The sequence below is a fragment of the Netta rufina genome (genome assembly GCF_964035555.1).
Source record: "Netta rufina genome assembly, chromosome: 7".
In the NCBI taxonomy this organism is placed as follows: Eukaryota; Metazoa; Chordata; class Aves; order Anseriformes; family Anatidae; genus Netta; species Netta rufina.
The window spans coordinates 15,283,198-15,304,573 of NC_140130.1; the positions used below are offsets into that span (position 1 = coordinate 15,283,198).

Below are 21,376 nucleotides of genomic sequence, written 5' to 3' on the forward strand. Positions count from 1 at the left end.
TGCCAAAGAAACCAGGCTTTCATCCTCCATGGCAGCACTCTTCCCCAGAGGGAAACACATCAAAGCTGTCAGTCCTACCACTTACTGAGAAATCACCCTGTCCTCTCACCCACTCACCCTCAACAGATGAGCAACTTCACCACATGCGTGTCAGCCTTCAAGATGAAATGGAAAAGCCTGCAGCCAAAGCAACAGCTGCCACAGCTGATTTTAGCCACTGGTTAAAAAAAAAAAAAAAAAAAAAAAAAAAAAGCGAAGGGGAAGGAAGGGGAGAAGACAAACTCTTTAGACTCTCTTATTTGTATTACAGTAGGCCTCAATCAGCACTACCACAGATACAGTGCCTATATAGACTACTGGTCTGGCTCAGGGTACTTAAGTCTTAATACAGGAGTCAGGCAAGACAACTAATATTTCTGTTTTTACAGCCAGTGAATTTAGTGACCTTATAACATGACCAGGGTCAAAAGGATTTTTTATTTCCTCTGCTGTTACACTGATCGGCACTAGACCAGGGAAAAGGGGCCATTTGGCTGTGAGAGCACCAGCAGTGCAAAAGGAGCCTTTGTGAAGGAAATCTAAGGAACAAGCCTTGCCACTGCAGTTGTCAAAATGGTAATTGAAACTATTACACTAACACTCATAAGTGGCTTCCAGGGGAGTACATATTCCTTGTTCTTACTTTTAAAACCATCCTTGATACTATAATTCCCAGCCTTGGAGGCTGTTTTCCTCCTGAACTTCTGCACTTCTCACAAGCAGGCAGCAGAACACTACAACGCTATCCACAGGGTCTCAGACCCCAAGTCGTGGGGGGGGGTGGTGGCGGGGGGGGAGTTGTTTGTTTTTTCCTCCTAAATTTAATTTCTACCCGTGGATAATTCAAGGTAAAGAGGAAGGAAGAACTGGTGGGAGCTATAAGCCTTTTGGCTACTCCATTGGCACAAACCATGTACTCCTGTATTCCAAGATGCTGCCAACTTCACACAACTTCACAGCCCTCTCTGCTTTGAAGTACGCATTTACCCTGTCCTCTGAGCAGATGTGTGCCTGTACTGCTGTGGTGACTAACGCCTCCAATCTGAAAAGGACTCCACAATGCCAAATGCTGCACACATGCACAATAGGAAACAGCTAAACAGCTCCTGCCCCCCAGAGCGGTCCTAATTTAAAACAAGGTGTAATGAGGGGGATGAAACAAATAAAGAGGACAGGATAAGAAGATGAAAAAGCTATTGCATGAGCAGGTGTTTTCGGTGACTGTCTCTACTGAACTCCTGCTTTTCACAGAGCTTAGCTGCCTACAACCAACACACCATAAAGACTGAAAACGTGAATCAGGGTTTGAAGCAGGTTTTTTTGTTGGTTTTTTTTTGGTCCAGAAGAGGGCAGGAACATAGCATAAAGCTATCCTAATCCAGGGAAGTTCAGCTGTTCCAATGCATTTTCAAGCAAGCTATTACAAGTGATAGAGTGACTCTCTAGAGGAGTGTTAGGGGAGGCACAGATTTAAATGCTGCTCTGAATTTTACAACAGGTGAAGGTACTTATCTACCCTGACCTGGCCCTGCTTTTTATGACTGGCTTATTCCATTCTCTGATGTCTAAAAAGGATGAGAGGGAGAATGAATGAGGGAGTATCCCTCTTCCTATTCCTGCCTGCAGCAAAGGCAATGTTTAATTTATAGCATGCCCACTGCACACACCCCTCCACAGCTTGCATTACTCAGAATCCACACCAGAAGGGCATGACATTTCCTCCAGACTGCAATATGCCCATTCATTTTCCGATACCAGCGCCACTCTTAGGATGAGTGCTGCATACCAGGAAATTGCTAGGGGGAAAAAAAATGTGCCAAGAGAAAGGGAGACACACACGCCAAGCTCTTTTCCAAGAAGATTATGCTAGAAAACTGGGCAGTGATCTGAAAGGGTAACTTCAGATGAATAGACTAATATGCAGCCCATGTACTTAACCTGTATGCCAACACGCAATATAGCGCAGCTCTGCTATTCAGCCCATCTGAATGTAGAAGGGTGGGAGCTGGAAGCTCTCTGCTGCCAGAATGCCAGCCACAAGCCAAAAGGTACATTTGGTTGCTTGTCAGTGCAGCAGATGTGAAATGGGCATCCTTTTCCTTCTCTGACCTCCTCAAGGGCAGCAAAATCATCTCCAGAAGGGGCAGTAACAGAAACTAGCAAAAATAAATAATTTATTTTAAAAGAAGTTCTGCTTTTTAACATTATTTCCACATCTTGACAAATTTCTGGTGCGGAAAAAAGTGAAAATATCACTCCCCTGATATTTATCATTTGCGTGTGAAAATCCAGGGAACTGAGGACATTCAAATAGTTACTGATAGCAGTGAGGAGGGCTTGTACTGAAATGGAGGGCTAACCGGCACATGGAGATGCTGAACACATTGGACCAAGGCACCATAGCACTGTCAACCCTGATGAAATCTCAGATTGCTCTTACAAGTGCCCTGCTTACCCACTGTTGAAGCGCTAAAATGCAAAATGGGGTATCCCAAACCTGGAGGCATGTTCTTTACACTCAGCGGTTAGGACCAAGTACTTAAGGGTATCTGGGAGTGGTTGGGAGGTTTGCACCACCCAGCTACACAGCATGGAGGAAAAAGCACTGTGACCACATACGAATGAGAGGGCAGGAAAGAACAAGTTTCGCTACCCACCAACCTCTTCATGCCTCTACTAGAATCAGGGCTGTGGAGAAATTAGGAGCAAACAGGCAAAGGAGAAATCTGTAGGTAACGGTTCTCCCCTCAAATGAGATTTTCCTTTAAAGACAAGGCAAAAGTAAGTGATTTTGCTGTTTTACACAACAATAGACTATCTTACCAATCCTGCCATACTATAACACAGTAAAAAGAGGAAGTTAATTGCAGCAGCTATTAATCAGACTCCATATGAACCTGAGAAGGCAGAGATGTGCACTGTCACCCAACATATTATGTTAGAACTGGAAAAAACAAAAGGAACCTAGCTCCATATTCTAAATGGCTTTTGCAGTCTCAGAAGGAAGTGGGTGGGGGTAAAATGAAGGAGAAAGAAGCAAGCCCTATGACCAACAGATTGTATATAGAGAGTCATAATTAACTATGGATGCAAGCGAACATTTTGCTTTTACAGACCTCTAGGAGGAATTGAACAATGCTGACGCTGTACACTGACTTAACAGATTAAATTCCTTTATAACAGAGGAAAGTAGCAAGGGGAAACATTTTTCACTTCTCTTCCTACCATTACTACTTACATTGCTCAGGCTCTGGCTTGTGCTGGGGATACACGCAATACTTCACTCAGAGAAACTACTGTCCTTTAGAATGGACTCCCAAGAATGATTTTGCTACCTCAGGGATTCAAGGCTCTAAAAATCTCTGTTACACTTCAGAGAACAGAAGCAAAGGTTGACTGGCTGTAATTCTACCAAACACTGGAAAGGGAAAGGAGTGGCTTTGCTTGGGTTTGATGTACTTTAAAGAATAAAACCAGAAAAACATATGGCATTATCCTGAAACACCAGCAAGCAGTAGGCTTTACCAGCGGTTCAGGAATATCCAACATGTCACATCAAGTGCTTTCTGTGTCCTGATGCCTAACAGGAGCTCTTGGCATGCTGCAGACAGAACCAAACTTCCCAAGGCTTCAGAGAGTCCCCAAGTACTCCTAGATTCCCAAATGCCATCAGTCTACACGGAGACAAAGAAAGCAGTCCTCAAATGCTTGCATACCTTACAGCCTTGTAGCTTTCTCCTGTAAGCTCCTTCACATGTGGCCTCAAGGAGCGGGCTAAAAAAAAAAAAAAAATCTTTTGAAGTATCTAAACTGCTCCTCTATTTTCACTGACTGTATTCAACTGTCCATTAAGCACAGATGAGTTGGCACTTTTGTGCTTTAAGACAGGAAATAAGTCTGATTTAACAGACCAGAGCCAGGTTTTCAAGCATGGTGAATATTTGGTTCTGCTAGCTTATTTTGGCACCAGAACTACTACAACTTCTAAGGATGTACAAATACAGAAACTCATGGAAAAAGTACAGAATTAGGAAGGAGCAGTCAGCCTCATCATTCCAAGGATTATGAGACACACAATACTCAGTCCATTATGCCAGTTGCCCTTTTTAAACCCAAGCCAAATGCACAATAAACATCACATCCACATTTCATGCCTTATTTTAAGTGTACAACAACCCTGCAGGTACATAAACATCAAGAAGCTAAACAGTCCATGAATGACACTGCAGCTAGGCTGGAAGAGTTACTAAACCCCATTTGGTCGGAGAAACTGTCTCTGCCTTGGAATCAAACAGCTTTGATTTTCCAAAAGGCATTTCATCAGGAAGGTGTATGGCATGCAGCAATTACCTTTGTTCTCAAAAGTGGCGAGACAGACGACCAGCTGCATACCTATCCTCCTCCTGGCCTAGCTCCCAAGCACTCTGGCATTTTCCACTGTTGCCTACATGAATTAGAAGACAAAGGCAAACTGCATTAAGGTTCCTGCCAGTTGGGTAGTGCTTCGGGTTTTAAGGACTGCAGCCTAGGATTCAGTTACAACAGTTACTGTTTACAACATGCTACAAATACCCTGTTAGGAAACGTAACAGTTCGCTAACTACAGAGCTGCTCTGCAGTGTGAAATATTTCAGCATGGCCTTGCCAGGAATAGCATTGTTAAATATTCTGCATGCCCTTGAAATCCAGATATTCACACCATGTCTGACTAACCTCTCACATACGCTCCCCCGATGGAAAATTACAGGTGCCCAGATTAATTCCCTGCTTTCTGTATCAAAACTGGGGCTTTGCTTGTTTAGTTTTTCAACCAGAATACTGTGCCTATTGTTCTCTGTCATCTCCTTTCCCTATAAAACAAAACACGGTGAAAATCCAGAGGCAGCAAGTGCTGCTTCTCCTCAGAAATACAACAGCATCAGAACTTCAGTTTATCTTCTCCAAATGGCCCATTACCTCTGAAGCCTCATTCAGAAACACGTTTGCCTCTTTCTGAGGGAAAAGCACTTCAGATAACAAGCAGGTGCTGACTCACTAGCACCATCACAGCTGCTCTCATTTTCACATGAGACTGTACTGTTTCAAGTATTCCTTTACTGACATCATGAAGGTACAGCCTTATTTCTGATAAAGAAGATAGAACAAAAGTGAAGTCCCCAGAAAATAACATAGTACGGCCGTATTTCTCCTCTGTAGCAAACCGCAGTTACTTCAAAAACAAAATGGCACCAGAAACCAACTGAAAAAAAAAAAAAAAAAAAAAGTACAATATGGCAAGGGGGAGACTAAAAGACTAGGAGGTCTACAGCGATATATCTGTTTGCTTAGGTAAGGAATAAAGAGTAAGGCACTACCTGCAAAAGACAACACGCAAAACGTGAGGTGCAAAGGACTACAGGGAATGTAAAATGTAAAGGAAAGACTAAAGTAAATCTCTCTCAGTCATTTCTTCAAAGAGCTTGGCAAACTCAGGGAAGGATTCCATACTGACTGCGCAAAGTAACCCAAAGAGCCAAATATTGTCCAGGGATATTTATGATGCTTTATACAGAGGCTATTATCCCTTGGAATGGACTACAGAAGAATCATTTTGCTACTTCCCAGGTCCAAGGCTCTAAAAATCTGTGTTACACTTAGGAGAGTAAAAGTGAAGTATGCAGAAGTGATCAAAGGAGAACAGGCTGGTTTTATAGCCTGTAGGGGAAACAACTGATCATATATTCTTCCTATGACAAACAACTGAGAAAGTAATTGAGAGCCTAGCAGAAACCAATGTTGTTACCTCAGCATTATTGATTTTAGGCAGACATCTTAATCTAACACATGACAAAACTTTGGTCATTGCAGTAAGATATAGCTTTCAAGGAAAAATGATATTTATAAAGGTAGTTTATGGTTCAGTTAGAGATTCTTATGAAGTCAAGCCCAGACAATAAACGAATGGAAAGAAAGGGATTTCTTAAAAACAAAATGGACAGAAAATTCAATTAAAAAGTGAAAACATAATTCAAGCATATTAAAGCAAAAGGATCTTCAAAGTGCTAAAACGAAGCAGCAAAAACATAACTCTAAAATACTGCACTGAGAAAGCCTAATTCTTCTCAAAGGGATGACTGGCACTGAAAAACTCCAAGTTCATCCAGCTGGGGGCTCCATTAAAAAAAAAAAAAAATAGAATTTAACAGAATCATTCCAACTCCTTATATTTACCGAAATGTTTTTTAAACCCAAGTTTTATTACAAAATGAAGACAAAACTGAATTTTTAACTAAACTTACATAGTTCTGTGTTAACATTCAAACTCAAATAAATACAGTGGTAAAGAAATAAAAAAAAAAAACAAAAAAAACAACAAAAAAAAAACCATTAACAGTGAAGAGCAGCATTAAATAAAATTCTAACCATCATATTTTAGGAACATACCAAGAGAATAAACGTGAATTTGGTTCATACCAGTTACTAAGATCAGATCTTCACTTTTTTTTTTTTTTTTTTAATAGGGGAGAATAGAGATGACACTAAACACAAATCAAAAATTCTTTCCTGCCTTCCATCTCTGTTTTCTCCTCCAATAAATAGTGAGCAACCGTATCTGCTCTTGCCCTTTGCAAGGTTAGGCCAAGCTCTCTGCACCTCTCCCACTTCTCTATTTCCCAGGGGACCTGAGCCATCCCACCTACACCTTTTCAGCCAGAAGGAAGTAATGCACCCCACATGGAGTTACAGACAATGACACTAATTGGGTTTAGTCCCAGAGTGAATAACCTAGCATGGTTTTCCACAGGCTTGTGATAAATTCTCACTCTTGAAATGGCAATCTGTCCTACCATTCCATACGAATCAGATCTGGTAAGATGAACATTCATCATTGCTTTGCATGCTTGGAGAACAGTATGTAAGAACATCCCTAATCCTGCATCTCTCCCATTGTCAGGCTGCTGCTGTTGCTGTTGTTCACTGGAGACTCTAGGACGAATGCTCTTCAGTGTTGTTCACTGGGCCTCCAAAGGTAGCCTTTATCTTTGGCATCTGCTCACACAGATGACATGAAACAAATGTAGTCTGCTGGCCTTTAACACAGATCTCTTTTGATATCAAATATATATATGTGTGTATATATATATATATATATATATGCTGTAGTAGAGCCTTCTTGATGAGGTGTTATGGCTATGGGTGATTTGTTCATTGCTTGTTTCACGTTATCACACGTATCAGGGTGATAATCAGAGCAAAAATTCTCACATTTTGTTTATGCATTATACAGTTTAAGGCTTACTTGGAACAACATATTGAGACTTAGGGTGTAATTTGTAAGTAAAGCAGAATGCTCCACTGAAGTTGTACCTATTTCAATCACATGGGGACCATTTGCAGGATCAAATTAATACCAAGTTTTATTCCTCTGTAACAAGCATCCATTGCACCACTATCCATGCAATTGTTCCAAGGGTGAGGCTAGGCCATGACCTGGAAGGAGATCATTCAGAACAGTCTGTCACCTATTTTGGAAAATTCAAAGTCCCTGTGAATGACATCCTTCAATGACAAACCCTCTTTGTCAGGAGAACTGCTTCTATCATTGGATCTGTCAAGCTGAGCCACTGAACGAGCTATTTTACTGGGTCTCCCCCAGTCAAGCTCAATTTGAGTTTTATAGTCCTTGATACTTGTGGGATATTTTCATAGAAGCCATTAACTTACTTTGCACTGGGAATTACGCTGCTTGGCAGGAGCTATCTCTCCTCACGATACCTGCATGTCCAAAGTTGAACCTAGTCTTGTAATGAGATAGCAAAAAGTAGTCATATATATTCAAAATGTTGGCCTGTAAGCCAGTAAGACCTGAAAATATTTACCAATATGTCAAAATGCTTCTAGCTGAAAACCATTTCTAAACCATTCGCTGTTTGCAAGTTTAATGGCTTAAGGCTTATGGGCTCATGAATCACCAGCTTTCTTAGCAGCAGCATTTGAAATGTTGATACCTTAGCCTTGAAATAGATGTGAAGGTACCACAGCCTTTACAAGCTGTTATCGAAAGACATACTTTAAAAGCTCCCACAGAAGACTGAATGCAATAGAAGTAGCTGAGCAGAATGAAAGTAACCAAACCAACTTAGTTAAAGTCATTGTTCATGTCTGCGTTCCACTTTAGTGATTACCCTCCAGCTGGGCAATGAATCATATTAAAGGAAGCTTTGATACTTACAGTTTGTCTGATAAAAAGTCCAGATGACTTCAGAAGCAATGATGAGTATTTGGGAAACTATTAGTCTTATTTCAAATTACTGAATTCAACTATCAGAAGAAAATTTTGGAGCGCAATTCCATTTATCACAGCTTTAAAAAAAAAAAAAACAGCTTTGTACCATTTTTACTATTCCAAGATTTTCAGTTGAGAAAACATATGAACAGTCATGGCAAAAAATTGCTACAACAGATCCATGTGGAATGAGCATCTCTAAGGTCAAGGAGGTTATGCCAGTAAATAGTAAATGCTGCATTACGGAACTGTAAAATGAAATGTTAAGTGTACACGATACTAGAGAGATAACAGGGATGGAATAGACAAATACAATAGCAAATCCAACTGGAAGAAAAAAGAAACCTCAATCGTAAATAAAAATAATAATAATGCCATACACAATCCTCTAAAATATGTCACCATAAATTGTTTTACCTAGGTCTTTCAAAGGGATATACACTGTGGAGTGTAAAATGATAACACATATACATGTTTTATCTACAGCAGTTACGACAGATAGATGAACGAACACAAAAATATAGCAAAGAAAGTTCTCTTTCAGTTTTAATCAAAGAGATTAAGAAAACCCACTAAATAAAAAACAAAACAACTGCAAATTTATGCAATAGAATGATTATGGGTTTATCTGTGAATAGTTTAAAGGCACGGGAATTCACAGCTTTCTTTTTTTTTCTGAGTAACTGTCCCTGTCTATGTACACAGATTCATCTACCATGTTGATGTTGACAACTTGCAGGTCTCCCTCTTCCCTCCTATCTCCTTGCAGCCAGATTAAAATCCCAATCTGTTTCCAACACTTCTCTGAGGATGTCTAAGATCAGCTCAGCCTCAGCTTTCCAACCTTTCTCCTCTATCAATACAGATAAAAATGACATTTTGCCTACCACTCAACTCATAACACTTCATTTTCAACTCTGATTTCCCTCCAGACCCTCACGCTGAAACCATACAAAAATAATCAGATAGATTTTGATATATTTCCAAGATGATTTCTTTATGTTCATCTTCACACCTAAAAAATTCTGTCCAAGCTCACATCACCTTGATTACTGTAAATTCTTTCCACAGATTTAATCTCACTCAAGTTCCATCTATCCAGAATGCCATCCCAAAGAGCATTTTCAGCAATTAGTCAATGTGAATGCTTTTTCAAAGCATTTTTCTTTAGATTCTCCTTGTGTTTGGGCTTTTACTCATTCAGCGGTCATACAAGGAGGTAAACTCCTTGTAAGCAGCTTCAAACCTCATTCTCCTTCGTTCTGAATTCTCCTTAAAACTTATTTGCTCTGATTTCTTGTGGGAATCTTCTCAATTAGGCTATTGCCAAGCACCCTGACTAGTACAGTCTAACTCCTTGCTCTTCCTTTCTATTACCATTGTTCTTCCATTCATATTCGAAGCTTTTGGGGGCAAAGATTACTGCCTTCTCTTCTTTTAGCTGTACAGAAGATCAGAACACACTTCTACTTGACTCACTGAGCTAAATCCATGTAGTATTTAAACTTCCTTCTCAGCATTTTATGCAAGTGCTGCTGTGCTTTAAAAGACCATAACTGCTATCCTCATCATGAACACAGGAAAACAATGTGTGGGTAGCCAAGGATTGAAGCAAGTACCATTTAAATTATGCTTGAAGCCATGCCAGCAACATCTCAGCATGAATGAACTAGACACAATATGTAGCTCCACTGAACTCTTTTCTATGCCATAGGTCAGTATAGATTCAATATATGCACAGGAATTATTTCTGGTGAGTAATCCTGTTCAAACAAGTCCAAGCATACTTCCCTTAAGGTGTCTGTAGTATACAATGATTTTTCATCACTGGTGAATGTGATTCTCAGAAGAATCATCCGTACCCACCCTCTCCTAGTAAAACCATTTTAGCAGTCACTATGGTTTAGAACGTGTGTTGCCAATAGGTTTAGTAACACCATGTCAGGAGCAGCTATAGTTTAGTACACATGTTGCAGGTAGGCTTTCAATCACAGTGCAGACAACCACAGGGTGAGCCACCCTCAGATTTTAATTCTTTATTGTTCAGCAACAAGACAAAGTGGTTACATTTTGGTCTTTAACAACACCTTGATGCAAGCCAAAGAACAACTCCTATGTCCCAGGAGGTACAGTCTGGCAGAAAGTATGGTTGTGAGCTCCAGTAGCTGGTGCATGGAAGGGTGAAGAGGAAAACAGACACACAAAAAGAGGAAGAAAAAGATGGAAAAGACAGAAAGCTCAGACATCAGTTACCCAGTGACACAGAAGCAGTGGGATATAGAATCACAGAATCATTAAGGTTAGAAAAGACCTCCAAGATCATATGGTCCAACCATCCCCCTACCACCAATGTCACCCACTAAACCATGTCCCTAAGCACCACATCCAACCTTTTCTTAAAGACCCCCAGGGATGGTGACTCCACCACCTCCCTGGGCAACCCATTCCCATGCCTGACTACTCTTTCTGGTATATTATCAGTGTGAAAAATTGAGGATTTGTCAACCTGAGGTCAGCCACTGATTAGACAGCCTGAATCTCATCTATCTTACTCCTTATGCTCCACAAAAGTGACCATGGTCTGGGTCCAGTCTGAAGAAGCTGCCCAAACCCTGCCCTTTCAGGATGCATTTACAGGCATAAGGCACTGTCAGGCACAGCAAATATGCTGAGTACAACACTGGGAACAACCCCAATCTCATGTGAAATCTGTGCAAATGGATTGGCCTTACAGGTAACAGGGCACAATGGGGTTTGTATCCAAGCTTACTTCACACTTTCTTTTCTGTCTCTAGGTAGCCTTCATCTACCCAGCACAAGACGTGAGCAAATATCTACCAAAGTCTTTAAGTGCTTAAATAGCCACAGCACACTGCAGCATGTGTCTGAATTACAGGGCAGCCAAAGTTTCCTGTTCACTAATATATCACAGAGCTACGTAAAATTAAAACCACAGTAGTTCAAAGAAAAGCAGCTGTCTCCTTTCTATTTAGTTGGACAACTTGAACTCTTTTGCTTCTCTAAGGGCAACTGTTTTATCTTGACTTAGGTATCTGTGGATCAGCTTCCTTATCTAAAGTGAACAAGTCCAGTGCACCACCATAGTAAAGGTCCTGTAACTGCCACTGCAGGTGTATTACTATTACTGTGTAAGAACTTGGAGCCAAAAAAAGTTTCAAACATGTTTATTAGCACATATTAGCAATTCTGTTCACTAATTCTCTTTGTCACTTCAGAAACCGTGAATTTCCCAGATTGGTTCTAGCAAGGCAGCTAGTTGTGCTATCAGTCCACAGGCCAATACAGTGTTCTCATTTGAAGGTATTCACAGGAAGCATACAGGCTGAAAGCATTTATGAAAAAGGCAGGGAGAATCCCCTAGTTGCTCTCTCCCTTCTACTGCAGTTATAGAGAAAAATCACTAGATGGAGCTGCACAGTCACAAATCTGATTTATAGCCACTAGAAGAGTTTGTTGTCTCCTACAGTTCTATTTGGCCTGAAACTGACATATTCCAGTGCGACCTGATAACTCATCTTCTGAAAGATGGGATGAAATGCTTTCATTTACAAAAGCAAAATGTACACAGAGAAAATGATGAGATACTGAAGGGGAAAAAAAAAAAAAAAAAAAAAAAAAAAACATTCACGGCCTTCAAAATCAAATACGTTTTAAAAGTGAACTGAGAAATATTTTATCTGCCAAGACAGATCAGATTTCTCGCTTTGTTCTGCAAGTAAGAAAGCTCAGCAGACTCCTTAGTGCTTGACATGATTAGCTGCTGCAAGAGAAATACAAGAGCTCTGTGCTCAAGCCTTTGTAAATAAGGTCTAGCACACAATAAAAATGCAGTGATAGGCAAACCCATGTCCCATAAATACAGCTTTTGCCTTGGCTGATATACTTAATCCTGCACTTAAGATGTACTTACAAGAGAATCCTTTTCGGCTAAATGCCTTGACACTAGACAGTTTTGCTAGCTTAGGAACACAGTTGAAAAGTTATCGTCCTAACCTACTGAAGCACAGTTCATCTGGCTTTATAGAGATTAACTATGTGCCAAAAGGGAAGCTGTACCTGCTTTCATCCTACATCTGCAGATGCCAATTTGCTCCATGCCCTCAGAGTTCTGGTCTGTGTCCAAGGTTGTCAATTTCATTTCACCTAGAGCAACAAAATAACAGACCTTTGCATCTTGCTGGGGTTTTGCAAAATCAAGGCATTGCCAAGACTTCACAAAATAACAACCAAATCCCTCCTGCAAACGGCCCTGCAGGGTCCTTTCAGCACATATCTATGAATTATGTAGTGAATCAAATGCACAGAAACACTTTCTACCCTGATTTCTAAGAAAATGAGATAGCACGGCCACCGCTGGTCAATTTCCTCAGACACTGACCAGGGCAGCAGGGAGATGTTTGAACCACCACAGTAGGGGCTGAAGTGACAGAAGAAGAAAACAGGGGCCCTTTTCTCTCTTTCCCCACACATTGGCTCGGTCCCTTTCACCGGGAACCCTCAGATCTTTTGGGCACAGGGTTCAACCCCCACAGCCTGAGGTGCTTTGCGACCGGGATTCTGCCCACACCTCAGCTTCGAGTCCTCTGGTGCTGGGCACACCTCCAGGGCCGGGGGCAGCCCCAGCGAGGACATTACTGCCAGGACCTCCACCACCACCTCAGGCGTGTTTTAAAACGAAGACGTGCTTTAAAACGGAGGCGGCGAGGGCACAGCTCCCTCACGGGGTGGGCACCACCGCCCTCAGCCTTCCCGCCTGCGCCGCGCAGATGGCGTAAAGTACGCAAAGATCCCCACGCCGGCAGCGTGGGCAGGCACCGCCCGGCGGGCAGGAGGAGGAGCAGGAGCAGGAGGAGCAGGAGGCGGCCCGGCCCCGCCCGGCCCCACCACATGGCGGCCCCGCCCCGCCCCGCCCCGCGCCCCCCTGTGCCTGTGACCGCCCGGGCCGCGCCGCTCGCCGCCTCAGCCGCTCCGCGATGCCGCTCTTCAGCGTGCCCAAGGAGGTGGCCGTGGGGACGGCCATGCTGGGGGTCGCCTTCGCCACGGGGCTGCTGGCAGGTAAGCGGCGACCCCGCCGCCAGCCGCGGGCAGGAGGTGGCCGCGCCCCAGCGGCTGCCGGGGAGCAGGGCGCCTTCAGGGCGGACCGGGGCTGGGTTGGGCGTTATGCTGTTGATCTGGCGGGGAAAAGCAGCCGCGGACGCCAAAGCCGGGATCAGGTTTGTATGTGAGCCTTCGGGGTTATGCCTGCAGAGGCAGCTTCCAGCGCTGCCCCCGAACCCGAACCCGGCACGGAGCAGCGCTGGGACCCGGGGTTGGGGCGAGCCCCCTGCCTAAAGGGCACCACCAGCCGCTGCCATCGGCACTGCGAGGAGCCCAGGGTAAGGGCAGGCAAAGGCAGCAGCGCTGCTGCACAACCGCCCCGGGCGGCCTCAGGCCTCCTGCAGCCGTGAGTGGTGGTGCAGTTAAGTGCCCTGCAAGAATACAGCACGCAAACCTTCACCTCAGCTAGGAAGCATCACGCCACCCCAGCCTTTCACTTTCAGTTTCGGCAGGCTTTTGCTATACAGTTCAGAGGTAGAAAAAAAATAATATATATGTATAGTCCACTGAGCAGTCCGGCTACCTTGTATCATCATTATTCACTGGCTCTTTCAGAGCAAAGAGCCCTCTTAGTAGTATTTGATTCACTAAAAGGTACTTTAAGCAGCTTATAACTTATTTTTATGTATTTTATTTTTTTAAGCAGCCCGTAATTGAGAATTGCAAAGTTTCATCAGCGGAGCTTAAAGCTGTCCCTTATTTTTTGCAGGTAAAAAATACCCATCCTTAATTTTTGGGATACCCAGGTCACCCAGAAGTGTTATTGGAAAGAGCAGTCCTCTGTGGCAGTACATACTGGATCACTCTGTGAGGGAACACCCAATTCTAAAGAAGCTGCGACTGGTCAGTACTTTATCTCCCACCCTACATTTTCTGTTCACTTACTGTTCCACTAGGCCCTTTTGGCATCATCCATGTCTGGTCCCAAATTGCTAGACTTCTGATTATATTGCTTATGTTCCTTATATTCTTTTATATTGCTTATATTCCTTCCTCCATCTTACTTGCACATACAAATTTATAGGTACACAGAATTAATAAGCCCTTAGGAAGCACTACAGGCAGCCTCAGAAGTATAGCTTTCTGTTCCTCACAGAGATACCCAACAACCCAACCTCTTAAGATTGGTCTTTCAGTTTTATAATCCCAGACATTGCAGCAGAGACCAAAATCCTGCTTCCTGATAAAGAAAGACCCTTACTCCACCTAAGTAGAAAACACCTTAAATCCTCTTCCTTCCCTACTCTTTGTACTCTCTAGGATTTCCAATCCTTAGAGATCATTCTATATACATATTTATACTGGTGCAGAAGAAATCCTGGTCGTATCTGTTTACCTTCGATACACTTCCTACACAAAAGAAGCAAATGCAAAGATGTCCAGTGTTTTAAATTCTAAAACATATGCAAGAGAAATGGTTTTGAGCTGGTAGCACCCAGAGTTTTCAGTGTTCAGGGCTCCCCAATGAGTATTTAATAGTATTGGCATACACATTAAGCACATCTCGTATCTTAGAAGAGTGGTGTCTGTAAACCTGCTGTAGTGTTGGAGCTCAGAACAACCCTCCTGGCTCAGGACTGGCTCTTAGCAAATGAGACAAACTACTCCTGTATAAAAGCAATTAAATGTTAAACAGTGGAGCTGTTTGGTTGGATTGGGCTCCAGTGGAGGACAGGAAAGGGGAGGGCTGTCCTCTTCATTGAACTGCAGTGGCATAGCCCTGCTTCCCCTGCTGCTGTTCCTCAGTGCCTGAGGCCCTCACACCCTGCCACCTCTAGCTAGGTGCTATGTAGCCAGAATCAGGGGGTCTGACCTTTGGCAGCAGACTTTGACCTGAGAGTTTAAAAAAAAACAAACAAACAACACAATACCATGTGCTACATGTCGTGGAGATGTAAGGGCATAAATACAAAGGCTGTCATTAAGAAAAAACACACTTCTGTTTATACAAATGTACAGAAATAAAGGACTTTCACGATCAAGATTCCCTTAAGGTTCTTCATCCATTACAACTTTACTGCTCAGTTTGGTACAGCCACCGGGTAACTTCGGATCACACCATTGCTTTGCATGATTAGCAACTGCTTATGACTTCACCCCTTCCCACCTCAGTTACTGTTAAATACAAAACAAATTTCCCTCTCATACATGGAGCACGAAGCCATCTAGAATAAGAAAGGTAAGAGCATCTGTTTTTTCCTGGGGTTTCTCTGCCTTAGGACATAATTATGGAAGCTTTGGCTTTTGTTCTTGTTCTTAGTATTGTTGTTATTGTTTTGTTGTGTGATTTTCTTCTCTTCAGATCACTGCAGAACATCCCTGGGGTAGAATGATGGTGTCCTGTGACCAGGCTCAGCTTATGGCAAATTTGGTCAAACTCATTAAAGCCAAGAAAGTTATAGAAATAGGTAAGATCATCACTTCATCTTCTCTGTAGATAAATAAATCTCTTGGCTATGCTTCTCCAAATCCAGCCATGTTTGTGTAAGGTAAGATTTCTCAGTATAGTAAAGTACTGCATCTCTGTCTCAGCAATCACGTGGGTAAACTACAGTGTGATAGTATCAATAATTTTAGCATAAGCAGGGATGTCTCATCAACTCAGAAGCAACCTGAAAAATTAGGACCAATAGATCACTTGGGTCTGTAAAATTAACCAGCAATTGCAGGGCAGGGTGTATTCCTTCCTTTCTGTATAGGTTTCTTGCCAAAAGGAATTAGTTTGCTGCACAGGCCCTGAATCCAATCTACTTTCTTTGACATGCCTATGTGAGGAGGATGTCCCAAAGCCAGACTGATGCTGAGCAGCCAGGAATGTGTTCCCATCATCTTTATCTTTGGCCCCTCTTACGATGCCCTGGTATTTTGCTCCTGGACAGATCCAGTCCTTTTAGCTCAGGATTTAGCTCTGCTTTTAAGTGATTGTTTTCTTGAGGTACAGGACCAGACCCTGCCCTCTGTGTCCTGGAGAATTTTAGGAAAAAAAAAAAAAAAACACACACAGACAACTTGAATCTTTGTTACAAGATTGATTAAGGAGGAGGAAAAAAATATCTTCGCAACCCCTGTAACATCGGAATGAAATAGAAAGCCTTTTGAGTCCATTAACAAATTGTCATCTTTGACCCTTCTGGGTTCCTGTTTGTTTTATTTTTATTCTAATTTTTATTATTATTGGTTTTATTATCATTCTAGAAGGGACCTCTCTAGTTCACTATTTATCAGTTTTTCAAAACACAGTTAATTGTTCATGACTTCTACAATTTCCCTAGGTGTTTTAACAGGATATAATACCTTGAATATGGCACTTGTCCTGCCAGATAATGGAAGAATTGTTGCCTGTGACATAAATGAGGACTATGCCAAAATCGGAAAACCACTGTGGAAGGAGGTAAGGAGCATCTTCTCAGTTAGGTGGTTGGGACAGCTGCATTTGCTTGTTATTATTGCTCGATAATTTTGGTATCTTAGACCTGCACATTCACACACAAGCATTCCTATCATTAGGGCAGGAGTTGCAACAGCTTAATTTGAGAAGACAAATAATTGCTGACTGGATCCTAGAAACAACGGTAAAAAAAAAAAAAAAATCTGTTGACTAGTCACTCATTGAGTGCAAACAGGTTACTTATTGACGACTTGGATCACTTCTATGCTCTTTTTCCACTCTAGGCAGGAGTAGACCATAAGATTGACCTACGGATAAAGCCAGCTATTCAAACACTTGGTAAGTAACTTAAAATATATTTTTTTCTCCCTTAGAAGCCAAAAGATGAATATAATGCTGATGAAATCCAGGAAATACACTGTCAGATCTGATCCCCTTGGTAACAGTGAAACAAATTTTCTTATCTAAAGAGGTCTTAAAAATAAATTTATAAGCACAGAGCTTTAAAAGTTCAGTTTTCTTATGTGCTAACAGAAAGGTGAAAATGCTCATCCTGTGGAGTGGGCTGTGCTGGTCACTCACCTGTCCTGTCTATTGCCTTACTTAATCTATGAAGTACTATTGTCAGCTCTTTCTGGGAAAGCAGATTAAAACAGATTAATTAGACAAAGCCCAATTTTTCTTTTCCAGAGTCCTTTGTAAGCAAGTATTTCTTTGTTGTAGAGAGGAAGAGCTTTCCAAAAGGGTTAAGGTGCAGGGAAAAAAAAAAAAAAAGATACAGAAGCCAATATGAAACGTAGGGTATAACAGTTAATTTTGGCTCAGAGAAGTTCAGATTCAGAATGCAGCAAAACCTTGTAAGGGCATCAGAAAAGCAATGTCTTCTCTGTAAAGAAAAGAAGCAATATGGAGCAGAGAGGATATTCATAAATATTCTAAAATGCAAGAAATTTGTTAGGAATGGAGGTGGTATTGGAAGAATATAGGTTTCCAGCAGAGGTATTTGAGGGATCCACGTAGATCCATCCTTCCTTTCTACAGAGGATACACTGTCCTTAAAGACTGATGGACAGCTCTGTCTAGGCAATGCTTCAGATGAAGAAAAATCCTCAGTTGACAGAGGATAAGGGTGGGTGAGAGCAGATAGCAGAGATCCTTAGGAAGACAGCAGTCAGCCCCTTTCCAACTGGCAGCCTGGAGTTCCCAGTCAAGAAAGCAATACACAAAACCTTAAATGCCATTTGCCCAGAGAAAAAATACTTAATGCCATAATTTGCTGTACTGAAGATTTTTGACAGCGTTTGTTCAAACCCTGTCAAACCCTATGACATAGGGAACCACCCTACCTGCATCATGGCACTTGGTCATCAACTAGAGATTAGCATTTAGAACCAGCTCATAAACATGAGGGGAAAAAACATAATCCACTTAATACAGTTTTTAATCAGCTCAAAACATAGTTGAAGGTTTTGAGTGCGTCGTTTCAAACTGCTTGACTTGTTCTTGCTACACCAGTCAGCAACCCCAGCTGTATTCTGCAGGTTTTTAGAACTACCCCATGAACTTCTTCCACATTGGAAAAACTCAGTAACTGAGTGTTTTATGACATACATTGTATCCAGATTGGTTTCTCTGCATTAAGCTTTTCTAGTAATTAGCTGTAGAGGAACAGGCTGCCCGGTCAAAGCACCAAAACTTATTTATTGAGAATTTTGACACAGCTAGTTGACTTTCTTCTTCTACACAGCATTAACGAGGCTATAATGACTCACTCTGTTGCCCATCTAGATGAGCTGTTGGCTGGTGGAGAAGCAGAAACCTTTGACTTCGCTTTCATTGATGCAGATAAAGAAAGCTACAATGAGTACTACGAAAAATGTTTGCGCCTCATAAAGAAAGGGGGAATAATAGCTATTGATAATGTAAGTACTGCTGGCTGTAGTGGTAGTAGCACAGGGAGTTACTGCTTTGCTTCTAGGAAAGAAAAAATAAAGTCACAGTGGGATTCTAATAACTTGATTTCTGACCGGCAACTCTGTTGCTAATTGCAACATCTTTGTTTCGTATCATACAAAGGCGGCTTTAAAATTCAGTGTAAATTACCAAAGTAAGCTTTATGCAACAATATAGCACTAATAACACTAATATGGGCAAGAAACCCTATATAAGAAGTAATATGTTAAATTTATGTTTCTACATAAACAGCCTGAGATGAGAGGCTTATCATATCTTTTCTAGTTCATTACAGAGGATGTTCTGTCTTAATCTGCTCTGTCTTGTAGCATTTTCTACTATATATAGTATTTATGCAAGATCTAGGGTAGTATTTGTAATCAGTAGCTACTAATATTTTATTCATTAATGACTTTTACTTGTAACAAAGAACAATGTTACATTTTAGGTACATTCAGGGTTACAGTGGCAGCTGAATAGGGGCTTTTAAAAATACATCTTTGTTGCAAGTTCTGTTTTGGCTTCTAACCTGCGATAGAAGTACAATTAGCCAATTTTGTGGACTCCCAATCCTGCTTCATTATGAGAGCTCCATGTTGGGAACCACTAGGAATCTGAAACACAGTACAATTCCAATTTCTAGAAAACAGGCATTATCTTTTCCCAAGCTTCTTTTGTGGTCCAAGGAACTTACTGGAACAAATCAGGTGCACGACACTGCTTTTCTCAATAGGTCCTTTGGAGTGGAAAGGTGCTAAAACCAAGAAAGGATGACTTGACAGCACAGAGCATGCACCGCCTCAATGAGAAGCTTTTCAGAGATGCGCGAGTCAATATCAGCATGCTCCCAATGGGGGACGGATTGACATTAGCATTCAAGTTGTAACTGGAGGAAGCCTAGCACATGGGAAAGTGCAAGCATCAAATCACCAAGAAAAACGTAGGTAGAATACTATCAAAAATCATTTTTTAACCTATACCTCCACTGGATTTCGTAGCCTGGGAAAGTAGACTTCAGAAGCAGCAGGACCCTAAGGGCAGCTAAATTGATGACAGAAATTTACTTGGAGATCTACTGTGGCATCTTACTGACATAAACAAGATTAATAAATTTAATTATAATAAAGGAAGAAAACATACAAGAGGTTGTCCTTTTAAAACAGGTCTTAAAAAAAATCTCCCTGTACATGACTGAGTTCCAACTGTGTTTGTACAAAGACTTTTTGCTGTCCTAAAAGAGGCTACTGAGTCCAAGGAGGGGAAAAAGCTTGGGTGCACAGGGAATAAAAATAGGGAAATATTAAGTAATTGGCACAAGATCTTGTAAAGAGGGGGAGTTGTCACTTCTCACAAATACACTGGAGGACACTGTTTAATTGGACAACCCCACAAACAAGAATATATTTTGGTGACCTGTGACAAGACTAAGTAAAAATTACAGTCCTTCTCTAGAAGGCTATTTTGTATTATCTTGACATGAATGTATTTGCTAGGGATCATGAAGCACCAAGTACGCTGGTCTTCATCCCCTTGAAATAAATGGGTAACTGAAGCTTTTTGTTTGAATGCAGAAAAAAATAACATATTTCTGGCATTCTGCAGGACTTGGAGACTGAGTTCTCTGCAGTGTCAGACAGCAGGTGATTATAGCTGCGCTCACTACCTTATTCTCAGTAGCAGAACAATCCATCCTATTGTTCTGCTAGGAACAGGAAAAGAAGCAGAGTTTAATGTTAAAAGCCATACTAGAAGATTTATTTTTCAAGAAATATACGTGGCATCAAGGAGATAACTAGCTTTCTCAAGCCGGCAATTGAAAGTTGCTGGTAATCCTTGAAGGGTACTAAACTGAGAAGCCTTAAGTATATGCCATCTGAAAAGTCGCTTTAAAAGCACGTTGAAGGACAAACAGGATTTCCAGTACCGATCGCTCCCTAAATCGTGTGTGTGCAAGGACTGTTTTTTGTTGTTTTTTTTTTGAAACCTAGGTAAGACTGCAGGTAAATTTATTTTTTTTTTTGAAGTCAGAATGAGGAAGAGCAGATCAGCAAGAAGAGAACCAAAAGAATTCTTTCTCCTTCTTCCCTTCTTCAAAAGCAGCGACTTACAGAGTGCTCATTTCCTAGAAAGTTGCTTGCAAGCACGGAACATTAGTTGCAAGTCCATATAAGGAAAATGATGATTGTTTAAGGATGCTATACAGCTGTTAACTGGCTATTCAAGTAATTACTACAAGCACAGATTACATTCCATAGACAGCACGTAAAACAATGCTTTTTCACATCCTAATAAAGTATTTTGCTATAGTATTCTTCATGCTTAGTTAACTTAATTTGATGCTGTCATTCATTACTCATTTCATCCTGCTGTGTTCTATGAAACTTTTGATCAAGACACAGTAGCTGAAAGAGCTCACCTTACCTGGGAACAATAAAAGAGACTTAAGTGGGGGAAGCATATTCTGTTCAAGTTCGAGAAGGAGAATCTACCTGATGACTTGCTTCCATGCTGAATTACCAATGCTAACTAGTTTTTAGGGCTTTCAGTATCAGCCTTGGATTCTTAGTTTAGAGAAAACCCAATTAAACACAAAACCTAAATTAGCATTTTAC

The 21,376-nt window shown here is 41.4% G+C and overlaps 1 protein-coding gene across 3 annotated transcripts; it reads left to right on the forward strand.

Moving 5' to 3' along the window:
* The first annotated feature begins 13,260 nt into the window (after positions 1-13,260).
* On the forward strand, positions 13,261-21,021 carry COMTD1 (catechol-O-methyltransferase domain containing 1). 3 transcript variants are annotated; one of them, XR_014618588.1, is made up of 8 exons: positions 13,261-13,381; positions 14,133-14,266; positions 15,726-15,831; positions 16,696-16,814; positions 17,096-17,150; positions 18,600-18,733; positions 19,498-19,704; positions 20,753-21,021. XR_014618588.1 is itself a non-coding variant. In XM_084289685.1 (7 exons), exons 1-7 carry the CDS (start codon positions 13,300-13,302, stop codon positions 19,648-19,650), a joined length of 783 nt encoding a protein of 260 aa, XP_084145811.1. In that variant the 5' UTR covers positions 13,261-13,299; the 3' UTR covers positions 19,651-21,021. The 3 variants fall into 3 exon arrangements, 1 of the variants encoding a protein (XP_084145811.1); XR_014618589.1 differs by having other exon boundaries at positions 20,789-21,021; XM_084289685.1 differs by having other exon boundaries at positions 19,498-21,021.
* Positions 21,022-21,376: the final 355 nt, after the last annotated feature.

Coding starts and splice junctions, on each gene's coding strand:
- COMTD1 (XM_084289685.1), top strand. CDS start 13,300: ATGCCGCTCTTCAGCGTGCCCAAGGAGGTGGCCGTGGGGACGGCCATG. Junction 13,382..14,132: donor CGCCACGGGGCTGCTGGCAG/GTAAGCGGCGAC, acceptor TATTTTTTGCAG/GTAAAAAATACCCATCCTTA. Junction 15,832..16,695: donor CAAGAAAGTTATAGAAATAG/GTAAGATCATCA, acceptor CAATTTCCCTAG/GTGTTTTAACAGGATATAAT.